Raw genomic sequence first — 12,337 nt, 5'->3', positions numbered from 1 at the left:
TAAACAAAATCAAAGCAAAAAATCAGTCACTAAATTCCGACCCTTTGGGGGGGGGGGGTTGAAACCCCCCTCCCCCCCCCCCAAATGCCCATGAACTTAAATCCATTTTTCAAATAAAAACATTTGCTTGTAGGCCTACATATTTGATTAAAATTTGAAATAAATAGACTTAATTTTGTATGTTCGTGTGTTAAAGTATAAAGTAGATCTTGGGTTAGAGATAGATCTAGATCTAGACTAATCTAGAGTTAAATATTGACTTGGATAGAGTTCGTTCTGTGCGTGCGTGAAAGCTTCGCTCTGCGCATGCGTGACCTTTTTTTATTAGATGTACGCGATTCATGAATGGAACTATTTAAAAATATCTCAACACGGCTTCGCAGCTTTAGCGAACGAATATATGAAAAATGCTTTAGAAAAACACATTTGAATGTTAATTTGATTAAAATATGAAATGAATGGAATATAATTAGTATGTTCATGTGTTAAAGTTTAAGCTATCTTTGCGAAGAGAATTTCTATCATCTTAGAGTTTTAGACCTAGGAATAGAGAGTTGTGTAACAGCTCGGTCTTGTCTAATGAAATAATATACGTCAGGAATTCTAAATTCGCAGATATAAGGAACAAATGTATGTAAAAATGCTTTTGAAACACAAATTTGAAGGTTTATTTTATTAATGAAATCAATAGACTATATTTTGTATTTTCATGTGTCAAAGTAAAAAACTATCTGAGCAAAGTGTAGTTTAAAAAATTAGATCTAGATCTTGATTCTTTCGATTTAAACATGGTAAACATGGCCTAGATCGATGAAATTATAATACTTTCATAGAGTTTGTCAACTTTTTTTTGAGGGTCTTAAGTTGGTTTTAGGGCTACAATACATACATTACGGTCCCAGTTTGTACCCACGGAACATTTATGCCAAGTTTTATCAAGATGGGTCAAACGGTTTTGATTTCTATGCGGGACATACATACATACATACGCCTTACTTTCAACTTTATAGTATAGAAGGTTGCTGACTTTTGAGGAAATAATAAAAATAAAATACAAAGTTGTAATAGAAAGCGTGCGTTTATTTTGTTGTTGCTTATAATGGTGTTTGTTTAGGTCGCTACGGCGTCTTAGTGAGCAACTAATAAATAAACCTTTGTACGAAATTTCATGCGAGACTCTTTGCTAGTTTGAGATTTCTTAATCTATCAATCAGTCAGTGGTATTTTAGGATTACATATAACATATATTTTTAATACTAAGACTACTTGAGCGCTTTTACCAAAGTTGCTTGCGCTTCATCATGGACAAAGGGTGACAAAATCGCACTACAAACAGCGATGTCCTTACGAACGCCGGTATGGACAGTATAGAGGGACTTCTTATGGTCCGACAGTTACACTGAGCAGGGTACATATCCCGTATGGGAGACGAACGTATGCCAAATGCAGTCTTTTTTTTGTGAGCTAAAAAGTGGTTTAAGTAACATAGGTTCCACACGGAAACGCTTTAAAGACCAGCTTAGGCGCCAACCTTCCTTAGCAGACATAGAAGAGAGCACCTGGTTGCAAGAGGCCTCAGAACGAGACAGCTGTAGGCCACTCACAAAGGCCGCGGGATACACATTTGAGACCAAAAGAAAATCCGCTGCCGAGGACAGACGCAGACGGCGAAAAGAGAATCTTAATCGGCTACCAAAAACAATGGATTGGCCCTGGGTGTGGCAAAATATGTAGGTTACAGCTGGGGCTGCTTAGCCACAAGAAATACTGCATTCCTCATTAATCTTCTTTATATGAGAAACGAGTCCTTGTAATCACAACAAATTTCCGTAAGGATCAATAAAGCAGTCTTAGTCTTAGTCTTAATCTTCTGACTCGTAGCATATTTATTGTGTGTGTGTGTTTTTCTCAGTAGTTGCATACACGTATGAGTGTTGAACATGTCTGCCCTCTATTCAGTCTATTACACCGTACATCAAACGAAGCAAATAAATTATTCTAGAACCTTTTCTCTTTAGACTACAGTAGCACGTGTGTCCATATTTCCTAATGTAAAAACATTGCCAGCGAAAGTTCTAATACGCATCTAGAACTTTCAGTTTGCTGTACAGAACTCAGAACATTTCAGTGAATGAAAAAAAAAATCCCTTGATTGAATGAATACACTATTGTGACTTTTCAACACTTACATGTTTCAGTCGCATCTGTTCTAACTCAGCTATAGACACTTGAGACAGTCTTCTTAACTTCTGACCAATGCCACCGTGTTTCACGTTGAATAGAGCGATGGAATCTTTTCGTATGTGTGCCGCTAGATGTGAGTCTATCAAACTTGTGAGAGAAGCTGATAACGCTTTCTTACTGGAACCATAGTTGGCAAGCTCGTAGAAATCTAGGTCTTAGAGAAGAGATTGATTAGAATATATCAGAGTAAGAAATAAATGCGATATGCAATCAGCCGCACAGGTTATGCTAAAGGATTCAAATTAGACCAAAGGGCAAATACAACCAAGTATGTCAAAACTGGAATATTTCGGCTCTATCAATATGGACTAAACTATTTGTCAGGTGTACATTATCAACCAAAATGTAAGAGATCTAAATTAGACTAGCTTGGCAGATCATCTTTGTGTCAATCTAACGTAATGATTGATGCATCACATTTATACAGTGGTCGAAAAAATTGGCAAGCAAAACAAAAAAAGGATTTTAAAAGACTTCTTTAAAGCACCCGATAAATTGGATGTGTGAATGAGGAAGTGACATTGGTTCAACCAATGGTCAGGAGACTACGTTCTTACCGACAAATTTAGATCATGTAGTGGACCTCAGCACTAACCAAAAGATGTAATAGAAATCCTGATTATTTGTTAAGACCCACTAAACACAACTTACCCACAACTTACCCACAACTTACCTACAACTTGTTTGGATGTAGTCCTCGTGTCCACGCCTTGTTTCAAGTTCTTTTTTTGTTTCTTTATTGGAACGTAGGACGGTAAACTTTCGTCGGAGTCTGCCCCACTCAAGTCTGAATACATTTCTTGGAAATGTGAGGAAGAAGGTAGAGATTGACTTCTGCGAAACCCTGACATTCGTGGTGCACTTGGTGTCACTTTAGGTATTGGTGACATTCCAGATTCTCTTTGGTGGGCAGGAATAATTCCAAGATACTCATCCATCTCCTCCTCGCTGAGTCCTCGGTCAAAGTTGATGACGACACCCCCTTCACTTTCTTGGCTGGACATTCGAGAGTAGCTGTGTTGTGGAGGCGTCATCAAAAGGCTGTCCCTGCTTGACCTTTCGGCGTTACCTTTTTTATAATTAAGTGAAAGTGAATAATTACTTTCAGTGACTTTTGTTTGAACGATATCATCTTGGTAAATTCCAGGACTGGAAGAAACTTTACGGTTCATGTGAGATGCCTGTTCTTCTTGCTGAAGCTGGTGCTCAGACAGGCGACGTTTGATACAATTGAATGTGTCTTTTATCTCAAAATGTCGATTCTTTAATGGGATCTCAGAAGGAATATCTGAGGGGATCATCATCTGGGATCTACGTCTGTATTTTCTTAATCCCTCACTCATGTTGACAGGAGACAATTTAGGAGAAGCAGCAGAATAATTGTCTAGACGAGGAGATTCTTCTAACGTCAAGTTTTGAAACGAGACTCTTCTTACATCTGTAGCCTGATTTGGCGGTAGACTCTGTTCTTCAGCTGGATGAAAGCTGTCCACAGATAAATAACTCTTTGGTTCTGGCCTCTCTTCACTCTCAGACTCCATCTTGTATTCTTTAATTGGACGACCACGCTTGGTGGGCCTAACGTCAGACCTGTTGCCTGTATCGTGTGGACTCTGTTCCACGTCTTGAGAGAATCCTATCTTGCTAGACTCTTTCTTCTCTAGCTCTTGAAGTTGAAGTAATTCTTGTTTCATTTGATACAATCTCTCAGATAAATTGCCATCTAATGGCTCATAGAATCCAAAATCTAAATCTTTAATTTCTTGAATCAAGTCATAATCATCTTCCAAGTGATTCCGACTAGTGGACTGTATTGTGCTTTCTTGTGAGTTGGAACGGCCAGTATTGACTTCTGAAATATCTGACAGATAGCTGTTTTCCAAGTCTGGTGTAGTCTGCTTGTCCTTTGCCTGCAAGCTGTCATTTGGTTGAGATGACATTTCTGAAATATGATGAAGCACCTTTCATTCATTGCAGTTAATACCATTTCAGAATGATATAATTAAAATGTTATAAAAAAACTGGTTATTGAATGTAGTTTACATTGTAACCTCAATGGAGTGAGCTATAAATAGCTAGGTTGGTTGCTGACACGAAGGAGTGTTTAATAATCAGTTCATGGTTTTCTCATTTGAAAGTTGAATTAATTTTAAACAATAGTCTATTAGCTAGAGATTAACACTCGAAATTGATCACCGTCGGACCATGGTTATGCTTGCGCTAGTTGTGGCAAAATATGTAGGTCACTGCTGGGGCGCGATGGGAGATCAGTAGAGCGTCAAAATTCAATATGAACATTTTAAGATCGAATCTCGCCTTAGGTGCGAATTGTTAACTTTCTGTTTTGACGTAGCTGGTATTGTTGGAGACATTAGTTTTGACTAGCTGGTATTGTTGGAGATATTAGTTTTGACTAGCTGGTATTGTTGGAGACATTAGTTTTGGACATCTCAGAAATTCTGTTTGGACTAGCTGGTATTGGTGGAGAAATTTGTTTTGGACATCTCAGAGTTTCTGTTTGGACTAGCTGGTATTGGTGGAGACATTAGTTTTGGACATCTCAGAGTTTCTGTTTGGACTAGCTGGTATTGTTGGAGACATTAGTTATGGACATCTCAGAGTTTCTGTTTGGACTAGCTGGTATTGTTGGATACATTAGTTTTGGACATCTCAGAAATTCTGTTTGGACTAGCTGGTATTGGTGGAGACATTAGTTTTGGACATCTCAGAGTTTCTGTTTGGACTAGCTGGTATTGTTGGATACATTAGTTTTGGACATCTCAGAGTTTCTGTTTGGACTAGCTGGTATTGTTGGAGACATTAGTTATGGACATCTCAGAAATTCTGTTTGGACTAGCTGGTATTGTTGGAGACATTAGTTTTGGACATCTCAGAAATTCTGTTTGGACTAGCTGGTATTGTTGGAGACATTAGTTTTGGACATCTCAGAGTTTCTGTTTGGACTAGCTGGTATTGTTGGAGACATTAGTTTTGGACATCTCAGAAATTCTGTTTGGACTAGCTGGTATTGTTGGAGACATTAGTTTTGGACATCTCAGAATCTACCAATATATTTCTTAAATTCTTTTAGCTACCAGATATTGGATCTAAAGATACACCAGTGGACAGTACGTCATTTAAATAACTTATATAAGTGAACACATTGGATCCCAATAAGGTGCACATTTTCGCTAACAGTTGTACAAATTATAAGTGCACATTTGACTGACCATAATAATGATTAGTTTATTGTACAGACTACAGTCAAGACTTAAGCCTCCTATACAATGGAAAGATGTACGAAGCTGATCGTGTTTTGGATCATTTAAGAAAAGATTGTTCACAAATAGACAAAGACTAGTAGATACCCGTGCTACGCTACGGTTCCAATAGTTGTGTTATAGGTTTAGTGTTCCAGGAAAACTTTTTTATCTCCATCAGAACGGCTCAAGTGAAAGCGCTCCCCCCTTCCCTTAAAACACAATTTTCTGATAATCAAATCCAACATGTCTATTGTGTGTGTGTGTGTGTGTGTGTGCGTCTCTTTTATCTTTCAATCGAACGGCCCACAATGAGTGGTTTCAGACTATACACAAACATTTGATTGGTCCATCAATTGAGGTCCTAAAAAATGTATTTTCCTCCTTCTTCTTTGCCTGTATTCGAACGCCCCCACAGCTAAACACACTATAGTGTTGTATTCATACAATGAAATCTCTAACATTTGGTCCGTGTATCTTCCAATGGAACAGCATCCGCTACACACACACACACAAACAACTCACACACACCTAAAGATATGCACTTTTGGCTCATTTGACATGAACCATTTATTTATTTTTTTTTTTGTCATTTGTATAAGTCAGTGGAACAACCAGTATTACACTCATTTGTCATCATATTATTGTTTGTATCCTCCATTGAAAGCCCTCCTCACCAACCTCCTATAGAAGTGAGGAAGGGAGGGCTATTAAAAGTAAACTCAAGATGCAAATATTTCATAATTAACCAAAGCATTGGAAATGAAATTTGGATTTAGGTATGTACTTTCACAACTCTGAATTGGTTGAGATGATTATTCAACGGGAGTTTCATGAAATTAAGATGCAGATCTGGCTTTACTATTTCAAGAACACTGTTTCGCTTTTCAGTTGCCAAACTCAGTTTACACATCACTAGAACATCAGACACAATAAGGTGTCATTATGCTAGAAGTTGATTTTGTAGTGATTGCTGATACAATACTAGAAATGTGCTAATCTAATCAAAGGTAATACAATAATGCTAGAAATTTAAGTCTTCAATGAATTATGTCTAGCCTGGAACCGACAGTGTTTTCTTTCAAATAAAAAGTTTTTTCAAGGCTTGTATCATCTAGGTCTATAAGTTTGCGATACTGTGAAATAAAGTTGTAAGTTACTGCCATAAAACATACAATCCAGATTTACAACCACGTGAGAGTTATACAGTTACTTTTATCTTAACCCGGATATGCTTCAACTAGTCAGCATTCTTAAATAGACCAGCTCTGTGTCAGGCGTGTCATCCACCCAATCGTGTCTACCCAGTGTGGGGAGTTGGTGTGTGTGTATTGATCGGTTGGTCTCTCGGGGCAACTTTGCTGATAGTCGGACGTTAAAGAATACCATTCCAATGTTCGCACTGTGTCAATGACATTAACTGATTCCATTTGAGAGTTAGGATTAAGCTGGGGGAATTTGTCATGTAATAATTTCTCTATCTATAATTAGGTCAAGGTAAGTTGATGTGTGTTGTTTATTACGTGTTGTTTTTTTTCCCTTAAATTTCATTTTTTTATGTGGCTTTTATTATACTTAAAAAATCAACGTTAAGGCGAGTCGTAGGTAAAGAATATATGCTGGTGTATGACAATATCATACTGATTGAGAGATGATTATATTTTATAAATCGTATAAGTATATAAGGGAGAGAGCTTTTTGCTTAATTTGTAATTTTCTTCGTGGCCATAATTTAAACCTCTCTGTTAATAAAATTAAATGGCTTCAAGTTTCTAAAAAGGTTATCTGGAATGTCTTTGTTCAAACGTTGAAGAGTCTGTCTCCAGTACATTACAGAAGTCCATTTCACTCACTAGTACATAATTCAATGTGTAGACTGTTTCATCAGACCATTGTGTCATGGATGTAATCAAAGGAAATCGGGAAACTCCTATTCAGTGTTACATTATTCTAACCTGGTAGTCCCCTTCCCCTAAAATCTTGTCGTTGAAGTGATATGAGAAATCAATACATTTACATTTTGTTTTATTGGGCTGACAACTGTTTTATTCAAATTGAAAACTACAAAACATTTCCCCAGGTAGGACAATGTCAATGTTGGCCTAATACAGCCTCATTGTAGTTTTGAGAAGACCTAATAAAGTCTTGTGAGTTCTCTGTAGGCCTAATACAGTCTTGTGAGTTCTCTGTAGGCCTAATACTGTCTCGTGAGTTTTGTGTAGGCTTAATACTGTCTCGTGAGTTTTATGTAGGCCTAATACTGTCTCGTGAGTTTTATGTAGGCCTAATACTGTCTCGTGAGTTTTATGTAGGCCTAATACTGTCTCGTGAGTTTTATGTAGGCCTAATACTGTCTCGTGAGTTTTATGTAGGCCTAATACTGTCTCGTGAGTTTTATGTAGGCCTAATACTGACTCGTGAGTTTTTATCTTCTCGAAGCTAATTATTGTCTCAATTCTAAACGATTTGTCCTTTTTTCTTAGTGATTATTACAATGCTTATATCAATTCAAACCTCTGTTGCCTTGCAGCTATACCCAATCATGCGAAAGGCTTCGGGAGTCAACCCTGAGGAAAAATCAGGAGCTGGCGACCCTTAGGCAGTTTGCAGCACCCAGTGCTACACTCTGACAGAACCTGCGACGCCCTTGACCCCAGACTGTATCGGCACTGCCGTTCCTTTGGATACATCAGCTGCGTGGAGAGGGGGGAACTGATGTGTGGGCGACATCGTTCCGACCACAGCTAATACCCAGGCATTCATCTCATTTCCATGAGATGATCCATAGTCCCTTCGCGACTGAAGGAGGCCATAGATATCAACTCACACTGTCTGTCTGTCTTGTAATACGATTGTAAACGTTATTTCAACGATACCCAATCTCGGATCAAGCTGAGATTTTGCTCAATTTTTTCTTTTGTCTGACAAAACAAGAATCATTTTAAAAAATTAACACATTAATTAATTAGCTAATGGTAATTAATTATTTAGTTTGGTATCTCGAACAAGGGTAGAAATTGTACTTGATTGAAGAAGTGGTATAAGCTGAATTAGAGCATAGCGCATTGAGAAAGCTAAAAGAATGAAATAGCACTAAACAAAAACTATTGATACAAATATTTCTAATCGCACAGATTTAGTGTTGTTGGTCTAACTCAATTACAAATTTAATGACATGACTTATCCAAACTAATTGTTACATGTACACTTCGTAAATACTTTGTTGTTGTTGTTGTTGTTTAAATTGTTTATGTTTTCTGGTTGTCTCAATACAAAATATTACACTTTCGTTAAACTATTGTTCTTTAGTCAAGAGTCTAGACTACTTGACAACGATATTAAATAATCAACAACTAGAGACTTGCTCTCTTTATACATGAACATAAGATTTGCTCGTGTGTTATGTGTTGTGAGATATGGCTGCCTGCTCGTGTGTTATGTGCTGTGAGATATGGCTGCCTGCTCGTGTGTTATGTGCTGTGAGATATGGCTGACTGCTCGTGTGTTATGTGCTGTGAAATATGGCTGCCTGCTCGTGTGTTATGTGATGTGGAATATGGCTGCCTGCTCGTGTGTTATGTGATGTGAGATATGGCTGCCTGCTCGTGTGTTATGTGCTGTGAGATATGGCTGCCTGCTCGTGTGTTATGTGTTGTGAGATATGGCTGACTGCTCGTGTGTTATGTGATGTGAGATATGGCTGCCTGCTCGTGTGTTATGTGTTGTGAGATATGGCTGCCTGCTCGTGTGTTATGTGTTGTGAGATATGGCTGACTGCTCGTGTGTTATGTGATGTGAGATATGGCTGACTGCTCGTGTGTTATGTGATGTGAGATATGGCTGACTGCTCGTGTGTTATGTGATGTGAGATATGGCTGCCTGCTCGTGTGTTATGTGATGTGGAATATGGCTGCCTGCTCGTGTGTTATGTGCTGTGAGATATGGCTGCCTGCTCGTGTGTTATGTGATGTGGAATATGGCTGCCTGCTCGTGTGTTATGTGCTGTGAGATATGGCTGCCTGCTCGTGTGTTATGTGTTGTGAGATATGGCTGCCTGCTCGTGTGTTATGTGTTGTGAGATATGGCTGACTGCTCGTGTGTTATGTGATGTGAGATATGGCTGACTGCTCGTGTGTTATGTGATGTGAGATATGGCTGACTGCTCGTGTGTTATGTGATGTGAGATATGGCTGACTGCTCGTGTGTTATGTGATGTGAGATATGGCTGCCTGCTCGTGTGTTATGTGATGTGGAATATGGCTGCCTGCTCGTGTGTTATGTGCTGTGAGATATGGCTGCCTGCTCGTGTGTTATGTGATGTGGAATATGGCTGCCTGCTCGTGTGTTATGTGTTGTGAGATATGGCTGCCTGCTCGTGTGTTATGTGTTGTGAGATATGGCTGCCTGCTCGGGTGCTAGCTGTTGTGAGATATGGCTGCCTGCTCGGGTGCTAGCTGTTGTGAGATATGACTGCCTGCTCGGGTGCTAGCTGTTGTGAGATATCGCTGCCTGCTCGTGTGTTATGTGCTGTGAGATATGGCTGCCTGCTCGGGTGCTAGCTGTTGTGAGATATGGCTGCCTGCTCGGGTGCTAGCTGTTGTGAGATATGGCTGCCTGCTCGGGTGCTAGCTGTTGTGAGATATGGCTGCCTGCTCGTGTGTTATGTGCTGTGAGATATGGCTGCCTGCTCGGGTGCTAGCTGTTGTGAGATATGGCTGCCATCTCGTTGTTATACGCTTCGAACTTCCATCACGATGGTCATTGGTTTGAACCTTTCGTTTTGTAGATCTGAGCAAGGACGTAAGCTTTCTGTTTTCTCTTTCAGAAAGGGGCAGTCTATTGAATACGATGAGCCTAACTACAGAAACCATAGAGAGATACTTGAATGCTGCAAACTAAATGTCCAAGCACACTAATTATCTTTTTTTTTTTTTTTCTTAATGATCCTTGATTAGTGGCATAACGAATGGAGGGTGGGTGAGGGCAGCCAAACGTAGAGGTCGTCAAAATTTCACTATATAGATCTATATTTCTGTGGTTCTAGGTGACAACTTAAACTCTCTTTGTAATCATGGTAATTATTAGTTTGAATGAAATTCTTGTTCATTTGCATAGCATCTGCACAGAGTAGATTTACATTAGTCACTACTAGTGTTGACCACATTCTGCCACAGATACGCCTCGACAATTGAAGGACGTTAAAAAGTGTGATGTGACATTGGATAGGGAAGTAGCACAAAATGTCAGCCAGCAGAATCTGACCGCTACTTACAGATGCAATGAAAAATTAATTTCAGTTTTATTGACAAATTATGTTTTTGCATGGTTTCTCAATCAGATGGTCATCGTAAAGTCTTTGGGGAAACTGGCACTGGTCAAGACTGGAATAAGGCTGCTATGATGACCTCTTCTGATCATACAATGGTCAGTTATGTTGTAGATGATGACAAAGGTAGGTCCATAATGTAGCTCAGAGTAGCTTATCGCGGGCCTGCGAGGTCCCTAATGCTACCGCTCATTTGATCATACATTCTAGCCCATACCCAGGAATACACATAGACGATAGGTGTAACTCTGACAAAATAAATAAATTACAGTAAGGTGACTTTTATGTTTTTACTTTAAAATTTAAAATCTTACATACATAAAAATGCGTATGTATTTCTATATATATATTATATCTATTGTAATCAATGGGAAGCGTGGTCGAGAGGCCAAGTGTGCTTGAACTTGACTACGTAGAAGGGGGCTCGAGTTTCGACACCCGACTCGGGCAGAGTTGTGTTTACTGAGCGCCTAAAGGCAGCACGGAAAACCAACTCCTAGATACCCCCTCCCCCCCCCACTGGTCCACAAATGAGATTGGACCAAAAGCGCCCTGAGCATGCTATAAGCATGAAAGTAGCGCTATATAAAAGCTATAATAATAATAATATATATATACATATATACATGGGCAGAGCCAGGGGTGTTTGCGTTCAACCCCCCCCCGAAATGAAATCCCCCCCCGTTGGGGGGGGGGGTCGGAATTTAGTAACTGATTTTTTTGCTTTGATTTTAATACTAAACCATCACTTGCCAAGCGCAGCCAAGAGGGTTTTGAGGTTAAAACCCCTACCAGGGGGTTCGGCAATCAAAACCCCCTCTTCTATAAAACAAAACAAAAAAATTGCAAACGACAATCCTCAAATTCCAACAGCATAGCTAAGGAAGATTTTGATTTTAAACCCCCCTCCGAAATCTACGATAAAACCCCTCTTCAATATAAGACTATCCATACATCAGTCACCAGATTCTAGCCAAGAAGAGTTTTGAGTTTACCCCCCCCCCTACAGCGGTTTTGCAGCTAAAAACTACCCCTTCAATATAAAAAAAAAGCAAATTACACACTCAAAATTCTATGAGCGTAGCCAAAGGAATTCTTTAGTTTAAACCCTCTTCAGCGGGTTTTGAAGCTAAAAAAATAGCTCCTCCAGATTAAAAAATTGAAAATTACTCAAAATGCTATAATCATAGCCAAAGGGGTTTTGAATTTAAACCCACTTCACCGGGGTTTGAATGTAAAAAATACCTCTTCAATATAAAAAGAAAGCAAATTACGCACTCAAATTTATATGAGCGTCACCAAGCCCCCTCCTCCAGAGGTCTTTTTAAAAGTTTAAAACCCCTCCAGATGGTTTCGGATTTTAGAAGTCAGTTATAGAGATCGGGTCTCAATCAAGGAAGTCCTATGCCGAACTGGGAGTCGACCCCTTAGTAAGGTTGTGACAGAGCGTCGCATGAGGTTTGCGGGGCATGTTTTCCGACAAAATGAATTACGCATAATAAGAGTT

The 12,337-nt window shown here is 39.2% G+C and overlaps 2 protein-coding genes across 11 annotated transcripts in view; one reads left to right on the top strand and one right to left on the bottom strand.

Annotated features, from left to right (window-relative positions):
- LOC106061374 (uncharacterized) overlaps positions 1–12,337 on the bottom strand; it is a 195,208-nt gene that overhangs the window by 66,308 nt on the left and 116,563 nt on the right. For all 6 annotated transcript variants that reach the window (XM_056027271.1, XM_056027268.1, XM_056027269.1 and 3 more), the window contains 2 exons: positions 2,918–4,186; positions 2,190–2,398 (listed from right to left, as the gene is read on the bottom strand). In XM_056027271.1, coding sequence (XP_055883246.1) covers positions 2,190–2,398; positions 2,918–4,184 — 1,476 coding nt within the window. In that variant the 5' untranslated portion in view covers positions 4,185–4,186. The remainder of the gene's footprint in view (positions 1–2,189; positions 2,399–2,917; positions 4,187–12,337) is intronic.
- LOC106062223 (uncharacterized) overlaps positions 6,779–12,337 on the top strand; it is an 84,090-nt gene continuing 78,531 nt past the window's right edge. For 3 of the 5 annotated variants that reach the window (XR_008777625.1, XR_008777624.1, XR_008777635.1), the window contains exons 1-2: positions 6,779–7,001; positions 10,843–10,956. The gene's annotated coding sequence lies outside the window, so the exon portion shown is untranslated. The remainder of the gene's footprint in view (positions 7,002–10,842; positions 10,957–12,337) is intronic. The other 2 variants (XR_008777627.1, XR_008777626.1) reach the window with 1 other exon arrangement.

This window comes from Biomphalaria glabrata, chromosome 4 (genome assembly GCF_947242115.1).
Source record: "Biomphalaria glabrata chromosome 4, xgBioGlab47.1, whole genome shotgun sequence".
Classification (NCBI taxonomy): domain Eukaryota; kingdom Metazoa; phylum Mollusca; class Gastropoda; family Planorbidae; genus Biomphalaria; species Biomphalaria glabrata.
Note: the sequence above shows the minus strand (reverse complement) of the source record. Positions and strands in the feature narration are given on the sequence as shown.